The sequence below is a fragment of the Gymnoscopelus braueri genome, assembly GCF_963280865.1.
Source record: "Gymnoscopelus braueri genome assembly, chromosome: 18".
In the NCBI taxonomy this organism is placed as follows: Eukaryota; Metazoa; Chordata; class Actinopteri; order Myctophiformes; family Myctophidae; genus Gymnoscopelus; species Gymnoscopelus braueri.
In genome coordinates, this window is record NC_137618.1 from 17,082,386 (window position 1) to 17,095,660 (window position 13,275).

At 40.6% G+C, this 13,275-nt stretch overlaps 1 protein-coding gene across 2 annotated transcripts in view; it reads left to right on the forward strand.

The window, feature by feature from the left end:
• tfpia (tissue factor pathway inhibitor a) overlaps positions 1 to 13,275 on the forward strand; it is a 55,356-nt gene that overhangs the window by 20,690 nt on the left and 21,391 nt on the right. The window contains exon 2 of one of the 2 annotated variants that reach the window (XM_080412560.1): positions 8,598 to 8,801. In XM_080412560.1, coding sequence (XP_080268686.1) covers positions 8,598 to 8,801 — 204 coding nt within the window. Of the gene's footprint in view, positions 1 to 8,594; positions 8,802 to 13,275 lie in introns of both variants that reach the window. The other variant, XM_080412559.1, reaches the window with a different exon arrangement.

Here is a 13,275-nt window from a genome sequence, read left to right on the forward strand (position 1 = left end):
TCAGAGAGTATGTGCAAATGGTTCTGTAACAGTGTTGATTTTGGCGATTAAAACTATGACGAAAAATGTTACCTTTTTTTCACTGACGAAAACGAAATAAAAACGAAATAAAATAATAAAATCAGCCATTACGACGCCATCGAGGCACCGCCAAAATACATTTTAGTCGACTAAATCAACTGTAGATTTAGTCGACTAAAATCGTATGATATTTAGTCGACTAAAACTAGACAAAAACTAAAACTTTTCAGATCTAAAATATGACTAAATCTAAATGGAATTTTATTCAAAAGACTGACTAAAACTGAATCAAAATTTGCAGTCAAAATCAACACTGATCTGTAAGGGTCTATTTGGTTCCACTTGTACGCTCTGAGTTACAGAACCATAAGGGTCCATTTGGTTCCATTTCCACTCACCCATGTTGTGCACCCGGAAAGGATTGATGTGGCCTTTTAATTGGTTCCCTACCCAATTTGACAAATTTGATCAAAAACTTTATTATGCCAATAGCTACAGTACAAATAACATCCTATTCCTACAGCTCCCCTTTCACAATAGTCACCAATTTAAAGTCAGCAATGAGTTTAGATAGGACACAGGCCAGAAAGCCCTGAAGCGGCTTCTCTTGGCCAGTTTAAATCCTTAACGGGGCTGGAGGGACATGAACCCATTGGGAGCTGTCAAGCTGTCCAGAACATGGCTCTGAACTGCTCTGCCCTCTCAGCGAACTGTCGCTTTCACGTCTGTCTTTGACTTTTCGCTCTCTGTCGCTTTCTCTACTGTATCTCTGAGGCTCTCTGCCACACTCTCTGCCTCTGAAGCCCTCCTCTACTGTATCTCCGAGGCTCTCCGCCACACTCTCTGCCTCTGAAGCTCTCCAGAAAGGCTTTAGAAAATGCTTACTGTATATTAACAGAGCCAGTTCCTTGCAGATTTTCTACGGGAATTTGGCCATTTTCCAAAGGATGTTTTACAGTATATGATGACATATGCTGTATATGACTTCTGTGTCTCAAACTCTATTTTTTAATATGCTTCTGGCAATAATGATATTGTAATATAGGCTACTGTATCTTACAATAGTTTATAGCATGGGCTATAATTTTCATAATAACACTTTGGGGATTTCTGAATTTATTTCTGTATGGGCAATCTCATTTTCTCTCTCTCTCTCTCTCTCCCTTTCTCTCTCTCTACAGCAGTCGTCCTGTAAGCACTAAGGTAGTTGTTAGCTGAGCGTTGCCTGCAACTATCGATTCTTTGCGGTTATTCTATCCATTACTTTTTGATTTAAAGAATAATCAAGCAGCATTGTTTTTTATATCATCAAATCGATGCAAACAATTCTAATAATCTTTTAAATAATAGGCTGAATCACTTAGGCTAATTAACCACCCTGTTTTATACTTTGTCATAGTTGTCAAAGTGTCGCACAAAATAATGTGCCTTTTTTTTTTTTTTACATTTTCATCACCTTTAGTGAAGAGAAAAGAAAGAACGAGTAAAAAAGAAAACAGTTTCCCTTAAAACCAATTATTTTATAAAAAAAATTGCATCGATTAAATTGACTGACTGTCATTCTCATAGTCCAGCACAGCATGCCAGTTGGTGTTTGACTTTTGATTGGCCAATCATAAACTCTAACAGTGTACTGTTTGGTTGCTCTTCCAGGACATCTCAACATGTACGACTTAATCCCGGCAAAAAGAGATTTAAGATAATACAAAAGTCGTGGGATCATTTCTGCTAGTATTTACTTGAACACGATGAGACCTGGGGGCTGCCTGCCAGTATTGTGAGCTACATATTGAGTAGATATCCAAAATATGGTTTGCATGATGTGTGGCGTGCATGCGTGTATGCTTGCCTGCGTGTGTGTGTGTGTGTGTGTGTGTGTGTGTGTGTGTGTGTGTGTGTGTGTGTGTATGTGCATGCGTGTGCGTGCAAATCCTGGCAAAGCTTTATAGTCTGTCTCCAAGACAGATGAAACCAGCTTCCAAGTCTGATGCAACCCAAAATGTTGTGCCTAATTTAAATTCGTACATATTTCAGAGGACAGATTCAGATGCTGATTTGTTGTTTGGCTTGGTGTGCATTGTGTGAAGTAGGAGGAATATGTATTTGCATACAAATTAGCAGTTAGCTACTGATGACAGTTTATGAAGCTGGGTATGGTTACAGATGGATTTTGCAAATGTCTTGAGAAGGATTTAAGTGTGTTATTGACAAATAAAAGATCTTGGCAAATGGCAATACTGCAGAGTAGCCATGCTGTGAGCCGTTTATATTTCTTTCAAATGACAGAAATATATATATATATATATATATTTTATGATTTCTTCTGGCATTTCTATTTGGACAGACAGCAAACAGCGCTGGGTCAGAACACGGGCCAGCTGCAAAGGATCGTAGCCTTATTTATGTCATTTACTCTGTGAGGAACTGTGGCACCCGACAAATATCTTTTGAATTATGACAAAGAGAACTGGAGCACACGTCCAATTTAGCAACACATGGTCTGAATGAAAGAATTTCACTCTTATGTACACGGGTACGTAACAATGAAGAGACCTTGAACCTTGACCTTGATGTAGAAATTAATTAATGGTGTCATGCCTGTATAGTTAATATTTTATGTTAAGTTCTTTTTCTTCAATGTGAAATGATTACATATAAAAGGTCATAATTTTACTACCATTCAGTATCCTACCGCATAACCAACCTGCTATTAGTTATTGTCTTTTTATTACAGTTGTTGCCCCCCAGGAACTATAAATCAGAGACACATTTAATTGTTTTAATTTAATCAGGGGCTGTGGCCTTTGCATATATCCAAAAGGCTTCTTGTTTCAATAACTCATTATTAACCCATTAAGACCGGGAAAGCATCCGTGTCATTTTTTTATTTCTTTGGGCTATTAAATAAATAGCAGATCTACAAGCTCATGAGCTATTTTTTTTAACAATCGTGGGATTTTTTTGCAAATCTTTGAATATATATTTACATTATTAATTCAAATCTTGGTTTCTGGGGGTCCCTGGAACAAAATATTTTGAGATGGGGGGGTCCACAGACAAATACATATAATTTTGGGTGGTCCTTGACATGAAAAAGGTTTGAGAACCAATGATATTATAGCAACATTATTTAAAAAAATGTTTTACTGTTAGGATTTAGAAGACATTTGTAGAATCCCCAGAAGCAAAGATTTGTGTTTAAAAAAATATATAAATATTCAAAGATTTGCACACATTTTCACTATTTTTCAAAAAGATAGCAGATAGCAAGCTCGTAGCGTGGCACCGAGTGCCGCGCTACGAGCTTGTATATCTGCTATTTTTGAATAGCCTTCCCAGTCTAAATGGATTAATGTTGCCACCACTGCAGTCAGGAGGTAGAGCAGCTGCTTGGGAACTGGAAGGTTCCCGGTTTGATCCGCGCTATATCCCTGGGCTTTGTGTCAAAGTGTCCTTGAGCAAGACACTGAACCCCAAAACTGCTCCTGGTAAGCAGGTTGGTGCCTTGCATGGTTGCATGCATCCAGCATCTGTTGGTGAATTTAAAAGCACATTGTAAGGGTCGTAACCTATGTTACTATATCAGTGGTTCTCAAACTTTTTCATGTCAAGGACCACCAAGATTATATGTATTTGGCCGCCGACCCCCATCTGAAAGTGTTTTGTTCCAGGGACCCCCAGAAGCAAAGATTTGAGTTACAAATGCTTTGCTTTAAAATATATATATTCAAAGATTTGCACAGATCTTCGGTGCCGCGCTATGAGCTTAAGTATATCTGCTATTTTTCAGTATAAAAGTATAAAATAATGGTTTTAAGTGGGTTAAGTATTGCATTGTAACTGACTGATGTCAAGGCCCGTTTGGTTTCATGAAAATGCCCAGCAACCGGTGAATTTTTTTGTTCACTAGTTCTTAGTTTGAGCTGGCTGACCTAATGATGATGGCCTGATTATGTTATGTTCCACCAATGAAACACTGCTACTTTAATTATCAAAACGTCAGTCAGTTTTGCGGTTTTACTAGAAACATTTTCCTTGTGTTTCCAGTATTCTTCTTCTCAGTCAGATATCGATTAGTCCTGTCCCTGAGAGCCACCGGACAGAGTTCATGAGCTTAAGCTACCTCCTTTTGTTTATATTTTTTGAAAAGTCTTCTAACTGTCAGAACACGGTTCACCGAGTAAGAGCGAACGCCACATGAATAAGGGCTATAAGTCCTTCCCGCAGCTGACCCTGGTTCGAAATCTGACCAGAGGCACTTCACTACATGTCATTCCCCACTCGGTCTGGCATTTCCTGTCTCTCTTGTCACTGTCCTGTGGAAATGAGGTCCTGTGGACACTTTTCTTTTGTCAGAAGTGTCAGAACATTTCGCTTCCCCTTTTTAGATGAGACAAGGATGCAGTTTTTTTTATTCATAGCCACAGACATGAATAAAGGCTATGAATAAAAAACTGCATCCTTGTCTCATCTAAGGATGCAGAGGCTCTGAGAGAGCCCCTCGGAGTGAATGAACCAGTGAGTGAACGTGTATTAACGCTAAACAAAAACCCAGACATTTTAAGGAATGAATAAAAAAAACAACCCCGGACAGAATTTTTAGGACCATAAAAGAGGACATGTCCGGGTAAAAGAGGATGTACTTTTATAGTCAAGCTAGCCACAGTAGTCTATTTAATGACTGTGTGTGTGTGTGTGTGTGTGTGTGTGTGTGTGCGCATGTGTGCGTGTGCGTGTGCGTGTGTGTGTGTGTGTCTTTGCATGACACATTATTCTTGTTTTCTTAGAGGCCCCTTAGTGGCTGCTATGCAGAGAAAATGTTTTGATTTGTGTCCGAGGCCGACAGCCCCTTGGTGATATCTGAAATTTGTTATTTAGTTGGGAAACTCACATTGTTGTCTTTGGTTGTGTTGTCTTTGGAGCTGAGCTGGACCCGGCTCAATAAGACAGAGCAGATAAGTACTGCTTATTGTACTTCTGTGTGTCTCAGAAGTAGTAAGGGGGTAGGAAATCAATAGGAACATCCTGTTTATCCTCACATCCTTGGGAAACAAAATCCTAGCTTAATGTAATACTTTCATTTACAATAAAAAATACATATCACACTTTAGGCCAGCCAGTGCGACTGTTTCCTTTCAAACAAATAGCTCCGCTGCAGCACAGGGTGACTTGAGGCCTACTACGATGTGAAAGAAACCAGCATAACATTGTCTGTTCGGCTTGTCATTATTTCCCTTTAAAAGTTTGCTCAGCAAGGTTCCAGCAGTGGAAGTGTGTTACTGTTTACATATACATCCCAAATGGGGCCAGTGCCATTGAGAAGGCCGGTGGGATTGCTTGTCTTACATAGCAAGACAAACAAACCCCCCCCCCCCCTCTATTGTTGGATGACCGTATCTACTGCCGCTTATCTGCCTAACAAGAAAAATGCAAATACATACTGTATATCATGAGGCGGTGGGGGAAAACGTTTAATTTCCACCCCACCCAACCTGCAAACACAGGAGCAAGATAGTGAGTTTTCATTCAGCCCAGGCGTAAATTCATTGGGATTCCACCTCCGTGGTTATACGGTCTGCTGGAATTGCATGGGGGGGTTTTTGTGTGGTGCTGGCTTTAGGGAGAGGTTGAGATGAGTCTATGCTTCCATTACCTACTATTTGCCTGGCAGAGGGACCGTCAGGGACAGGGCCTGGTTGGCAGTAATAAAAGGTGCTTTGGTGGAACTTTGTACCCTGTAGGGAAGGATTCCCGCAGTAATATATAATAAATATAACAAAGGATCTGGGTGATGATTAAGCCTACACACCCAGGTGTATGTGTGCCAAAATGCACTCATCATCATTACAGTTTAACCCATTAAGACCTGGAACTGTGTCATTTTTAGATTTGAGCTAAAATGCATTATTTTACACTTTGGGCTATTCAAAAATAGCAGATATACAAGCTCATAGCGCGGCACCGAGTGCCGCGCTACGAGCTTGTAGATCTGCTATTTTCGAAAAAACGTGAAAATGTGTGCAAATCTTTGAATATATATATTTTTAAAGCGAACATTTTTAACTCAAATCTTTGCTTCTGGGGGGTCCCTGGAACAACATATTTTGATTAGGGGTCTGCGGCCAAATACATATAATTTTGGGGGTCCTTGACATGAAAAAGATTGAGCACCACTGATATAGAAACGTAAGTTTTTCAGAAAACTGTTGGGATTTAGGAGACATGTAGAATCGGCTTCAGGTCTCAATGGGTTAACAGGGGGAAATGCTAACACTCTCTAGGAATAGAAAGCCTGCAGTTTCGATTAGCTTGGATTCCCCCATCCAACCGGATCTCACACAACTTCGTATACATTGCACGGATGTCATTCCGTGCGTTGACACCTGGAAAACCCCGAAAATCCGTGCATAGCCGCCTCGCATCTCCTCCATTGACTAAACCATTTCGGAGGCGTGCAGTCGCAACGTTCGGGACGGCAACTCGTTTGCTTTAGCTCACTCGGTGGTCCCTCACGTGGCTCCAGTTCGCTTGAGCCTACTCAGCGCCGTTAGAGAGTTATATACCGATAGGCACAGAATCGTAAATCATGTTGTGGGGACGGCTCTGCTTCCGGGTTGCAACCCGGTTACGCCCCACCGCGGGATTCGCGGCTCATATGCACGGGTTTTCGGGTTTTCTTGGTGTCTCTATGCACGGAATGACATCCGTGCAATGTATACTAAATCGTGTGAGATCAGGCTGCCCCATCGATGATGTCACATGGTAGGCGGGTTTAAGAACTGTCTACAGCCCTCCTCTGAGACACAGACGGGGTGGACAAAAATGGTACCATGCTATCATGAGCATTAGCGAGGAGGACCAATTTTATATGAAGATAGGTTGAAAATGGCCGAAGTCGTCCTTTAACAGTGTGCATCGCACCCCGGGAGCCCTGAACCAACTGTGCGTCAGGGTGAGTAACAGGGACTTATAACCTGACCTATAAAAAGGCAGGAGTGAGGGCAGACGAGAGCAGCTTCCGTGCACCACGCAGAGAGAGTGATTTAACCCATTAAGGAAATTTTCGATTCGAACCACCTTAACCATTATCTTATACTTTGGCTATTGAAAAATTGCAGATATACAGTACAAGCTCATAGCGCGGTACCGAGTGCCACGCTATGAGCTTGTAGATGTGCTATTTTTTTTAAAATAATCTTTTAAATAAAAAAAAATGTGCAAATCTTTTAGTATATATATTTTAAAGCGAACATTTGTAACTCAAATCTTTGCTTCTGGGGATTCTACAAATGTCTTCTAAATCTTGTATTTGGCCGCGGACCCCCATCTCAAAATAAAAAAATCTTGAAAAAATGATATATATTCAAAGATTCGCACAAATGTTCAAGATTTTTCAGAAATAGCAGATATACAAGCTCATAGCCGCATTATGAGCTTGTAGATCTGCAATTTTTTGAATAGCCAAAGTATAAAATAATGTGGTTACACAGATTGCGTTCCCCGGTCTTAAAGGGTTAACGTTCTGACAGGTGTCTGGTAGAGCTGAGAGCATTTCATGTCACGTCTGCTTCCTCGCTCTTGACGCCCCGCTGTTATGAGTGATGTGATTGAGGGGTTATGCAGGCACTGCATTACGCCTACGCGCTCGCAAGCTGTTCCAAAGCGCTCTCTGTCGCCTCTGTGTGTGACGCAGGTGACCCGTGCACGATTCACCGCCACGTACTCTTTTGTCATCGTGATTATGATAAGTGGGATTTTGTGTGGATAGTTGAAAATAGCCTGCAGAGTGAATGAATGTACCTTTACCCAGAATGATAGTTTTAGTTTTTTCAGGTTACCGTCATTCATCCTGAGTGCTTGCATGGAAAATGCATCTCTAAAGAGATAGACGTATATTATCAAACCCCTCATACAGACCCCCCCCCCTACTGCAACTGGAATATATCCCTGAATTTTAAATCTGTCAAACTATTGCTGGAAAAATTTGAAACTGTTTAGAAACTATACTGCCAGTGAGGCAACTATACCTTACCTCCAAGCCTTAGGTTAAAGAGCTTTCTGCATGTGACCTAAAAAATAAAGAAAATATATATATACTGTGTGTGTGTGTGTGTGTGTGTGTGTGTGTGTGTGTGTGTGTGTGTGTGTGTGTGTGTGTGTGTGTGTGTGTGTGTGTGTATCAGGGCTGCATTGCTCATGGGACGGCCTAACACGCCGTGCAACAACCTTTTTGAACAGGAGCACACGCATAGATTTAAAACTACTTTAAATTCACACCTCAACAAAGTTTACAAAGGCTCCCGACTCACACCAGGTGGATTAACTTAGGAAGGAGCCTAGATGCATATCAATTGTCCATTGTGTGACCTGTAGTGTAGGTGTTAAGCGACGTGCGCGTCACGTCATTAAAATAGAGCGCAACCATGTTCCAATTCAGCAATGCAACACTGGTGTGTGTGTGGATGTGAGTATATATATATATATATATATATATATATACATATACACACACACACACACAGGGAGTGCCACAAGCAGCAGACTGCAAACTCTGTCTTCCTCTCTGTTCACAGCAGATGGAGAGCCTCGCGAGGAGCTGTTCATCTTCAGCGAGATCTGTGCCTACAAGAAGATGGAAGGGCCCTGCAAGGCCATCAAGGAACGATTCTACTTCGATATCGACACGGGCCGCTGTGAGGCTTTTGAATATGGAGGATGCAGGGGCAACGCAAACAATTTCGAGACCCTGGAGGCATGCGCGGAAACGTGTTTGGTATCTGGTGAGTTTTGACCCGCTGCAAAGTGTGTTGCAGGCACTCAGCTATTTGCAACTATTTTAATGAAGGCACTTTGTTTTAATTAATTAATTTGGTTAGAATAGGTTACAGTATTTTCAAGGCCAAAGTTCTTACAGTGCATTTTCCAACGATTTTCTTTCTGCCTCTGGTGGGTCCCTGACCTTGTTTTACAACCCATGACACGACCATTTTCTAATCGCTATTGTACTGTAGGCTGTAATTCTAATGAAAATCTGATGGATCTAGCAACCACATGCAGCCAAAGTTCACACAGAAGTATTTTTTTATCATTTGTTTTCAGTAAGTTTAGAGGGATTATTATGGCGTCCTTTATCAAGACTTACTGTTATAGGCCATTGTTCCTCGAATGTTAGCAAATGATCGATTTCATGTTTGAAAACTATTGCACTTCATTAGGCTTTATTGCCACCATGGGCATTTTGAAGGCAGCTTAGAAGCCCATTTAGGAAAGCATTATGTCAGGATGTGGCTCAAACTGAACACGAGAAGCAGACTGTTTTGCTAGAGGCATCTAGCTATAAAAAAATAATGACACCTTTTATCAGGCAGGCAGAGTTAGATCACCGCCATTGAGGCAACTTCTTAGATACTGTAGACATAAGTAATTGACGGTGTCACAAAATGTAGCATTGCAGCCGTTGCTAACTTTGAGACAAGGATTGTAAGTGAAAGTGAAAATTGAAACATCCCCAGAGGGTTAGAGCAAAACCTCAAGAGACTGCGATATTATCTGTTCATTCTTTGGAAATTAATTTGCTAATCAGATGTTATGGATGGATTTATCGCCCTTGAAGTGCAGTTTTTTTGTACTGTGCTCATAGGGTAAACATCTACAGTGCCAAAAAGGCTGGGCAATATAGATATTTTATTGATAGAGTGGTATGAGACTATATGTTGACTGGGATTTTGAATACAGTGATATGACAAGCTTGTCTGCTATTTTAGCTATTTCTGAATTCATTTGAAACATTTAAATCATTAACATTAGCCTCACAATACGATATTATCATCACAATAAGTATTTGGTAAAACATATCATAATAGGCTATTTGATTTGTGTCCATATCACCAAGCCCAACCTCAGTGTACTGTATGTGTGGACACGTTAGAATAAATAGGATGGGCGGTCCTGTATTGCACTGCACTTGGGTGTTAATGTTTTACTAGTTACATGTCCTTATTTTGAGGAGGACATTATTGTACGTTTAATTGGAGTGTTCCATAGAAGGAAGAAGAGTTCCACAGAACTGTTAACAATAGATAGCCACATCATTCTCTTCCCTCCCAGTGAGTTGTTGGCAGGAGTACGGTAGTGCTGTAGTAGAGTACTTGTTCAGTAGGTGTGTGGTAGTGCTTTCTGTGTGGAGTTTAAATGGTCTCCCTGGGCAGTGGTGGAAAGTAACTAAGTACATGTACTCAAGTACTGTACTTAAGGTACTAGGGTAAGTGATTTACTTTGGTTAAAATAAGTGTTAAAAAGCTCTATATTCTGATTGTACTCATTGCTATAGAGTGTTTGTTCAGTAAAAGGAGTCTCCCATGTCTCTCCAGCTCTTTATTAAACAGAAAATGCATTTTCATTGCTCTCTCCTGATTGGCTTAAATGTTGTCACCTACTGTGACACCCCTGTGACCGAACAAACGCTCTGTAGCAATGATTACTATCAAAATATAGTACTTTAACATTTTTAACAACCCCCCCCTCCCCCCAAAAAAAACATCACTTACCCTTAAGTACAATTTTGAGGTATTTCCAATTTTCAATACTTTTACTTCTACTCCACTACATCTCAGAGGCAAATATTGTACTTTTACTCCACTACGAGTGTTTGAAAACTTTTGTTACTAGTAATTTTTTAGATTTTGATTATTATTACAAAACATACATTAACCACTTCAGCCCTATTTAAACTTTGGCTATTTGAAAATAGCCGATCTACAAGCTCAAGTTGTGAGCTTGTAGACCTGCAATTATCAAAATATTTTTTATACATTTGAAGCCTATGAAATGGGACATTTTGCATACTTTAACTTTTGATACTTTAAGTATATTTTGATGGCAATACATTTGTACTTTTACTCAAGCACATTTTGAATACCGGACTTCTACTCGTAACGGAGTATTTCTGCATTGCAGTATTGATACTTTTACTTATGTAAAAACATTTGAGTACTTTTTCCACCACTGTCCCTGGGTTTCCTCTCATACTAAAAATACATGCATGTTTAGGGTACATATACTCCTGCCATTAAGGTACTGTCATTACTACTGGAGTTGGTCCCTGAGCGCTGCGCACTGTACTGTGGCTGCTCACTGCTCCTTAGGATGGATCAAATGCAAAGGATACATTTCCCCAAAGGGACGCTCTTAAATAAATATGCATAAAGGCTTTCATGCAAATGAAAAGCTTTTATTCATTCACCCCTTAGGTTTTGCGTCATCATAATGACAAAACCTAATAATACTAATACATATTCATGTGCTGGCACCGAGAAGACGTGTGTGCAATTCCCAACGTTTCTTTCTAGTTTCGTGATCATCTAAGATACAGATGATTATCTTAAAGGGAAAAAAACAACAACACACTGACAGTCTACCCACTGAAAGCACAAAGGAGTCCGAGACATATTGCTCCAGGTTTACGTTGTGGTAGTGATGGGAACTGTGCATGGGCGGTTAATCAGGGTGAAAAAAACAGATCAAAGAATGGCACAAGCTTTCACTGTAGAAAGGATATCGTCGCTGTCGGTGGAAACCTTGTATGTCCAAAACTGTCACTTTTAAGGAAATGTAAAAAAATAACCTGTAGTCCAATGGATCTAAATTACTTACTATTTAGTCACAAACTCTTGTTAATATTTTTAATTGGTTAAATATTCACAAAACCTACAGACTGTCTTAACCACTTTCGTGAACATTGTGATCCTACAGATCGGCTCTTTTTGCTACTTGTGTGTGACACTGTAGTATGGCGAAGTAGGGCATTAAATTACGGGGGAGGGGGGGAAACATAACAATTTGAAACATGGAGATATGAGGTTTCTGCCTGACGGCAGCGATAACATGAATGTCCCTGCTGCCGACAGCTCTGCGTGAAATGTTGATTGTCACTCAACGTTGTCACGCACATCTGTAATACATGATATTGTCTGATCCACCAGAAAGCTGTCCAGGGCCATGCCTGAGTAGAATTCACAGTGACTCATTAGTGCCATTTCAGCAAATGGTGTGTGTGTATGCGTGTGTGTGTGTGTATGCGTGTGTGTGTGTGTGTGTGTGTGTGTGTGTGTGTCGTGTGTGTGTGTGTGTGTGTGTGTGTGTGTGTGTGTGTGTGTGTGTGTGCGCGCGTGCGTGCGTGCGCGTATTTGCATGTCTGTTTTCTTTTGAACAATGTTTGAATAGTAGTCCCTTTTGGATCAGACAGTGAAATCTGGCACACAAGGCTGATAGACATTCCACTGATTATCTTGAAACAATTCTGGCTTGCTCTGAAAGAAAAAAAGAGAAAAAAGTTTGGGGTTTCTTTCCTTATGAAAGAAGTTAAAATAGAAATGGTTCATTTGTTGCTTTGGCATGACATGAAGAGACATGGCGAAAGTAGGAACAAGTATTTTGTAAAAGTGTTTGTTGTGACACTGTCCTAGGTGGCCGTCAGTTGAGGAGTCAGTAGTAACACGATTAACCACTTAAAGGGATAGTTCACCCGCAAAAAAGACGTTTTTTTCTATCGATTACACACCCCGTGGACACTTGAATTCATGGAGATTTTTTAGTTTTTGTCGCATTCCTAAGCCAATAATTTGATGATCGGCGGCGGCTGCGGTCTCCTACCGGAGACATTTAGTGTCTTTCCGCTGGTCATCAAATTATTGGCTTAGGAATGTGACAAAAACAAAACAATCGCCAAGAATTCAAGGCTTCATGGGGTGTGTAATTGATAGAAAATAAGTAATCTTTTGGGTGGTGAACTATCCCTCGATATACTTAGTTGACCGGGGTCCCCCAGGGCTCTATACTTCGTGCACACTTTTTTCCCTCTACACCAAATCTCTTGGTGCCAAGCATTGTGAGCTTGTAGACGTGCTGTTTTTGCCCCGGAATAGGGACGCTGTAGGGTTCATGTGGTTAATTAAAGAACACTCCAGAACGCTCCAAGTGTAAACACTATGAATGTGCGTCTGTTTTCATCCCGCTCTCTGTGGTGATGAATAAGCATATTGCCATCTGCCAGATAAACATAAGGACCTTCATCAGAATATGAATATGGATTCACCTCCCTCACTCAGCTGCAAACACTGATTAAATGCGGTTCACAAGAATACATAGGATTCACATTTATGAATAAACATTTAAAACAATGTTCACATAGTGTGTGGAGAGAGAGAGAGAGAGAGAGAGAGAGAAAGAGAGAGACAGACAGACAGACAGACAGAC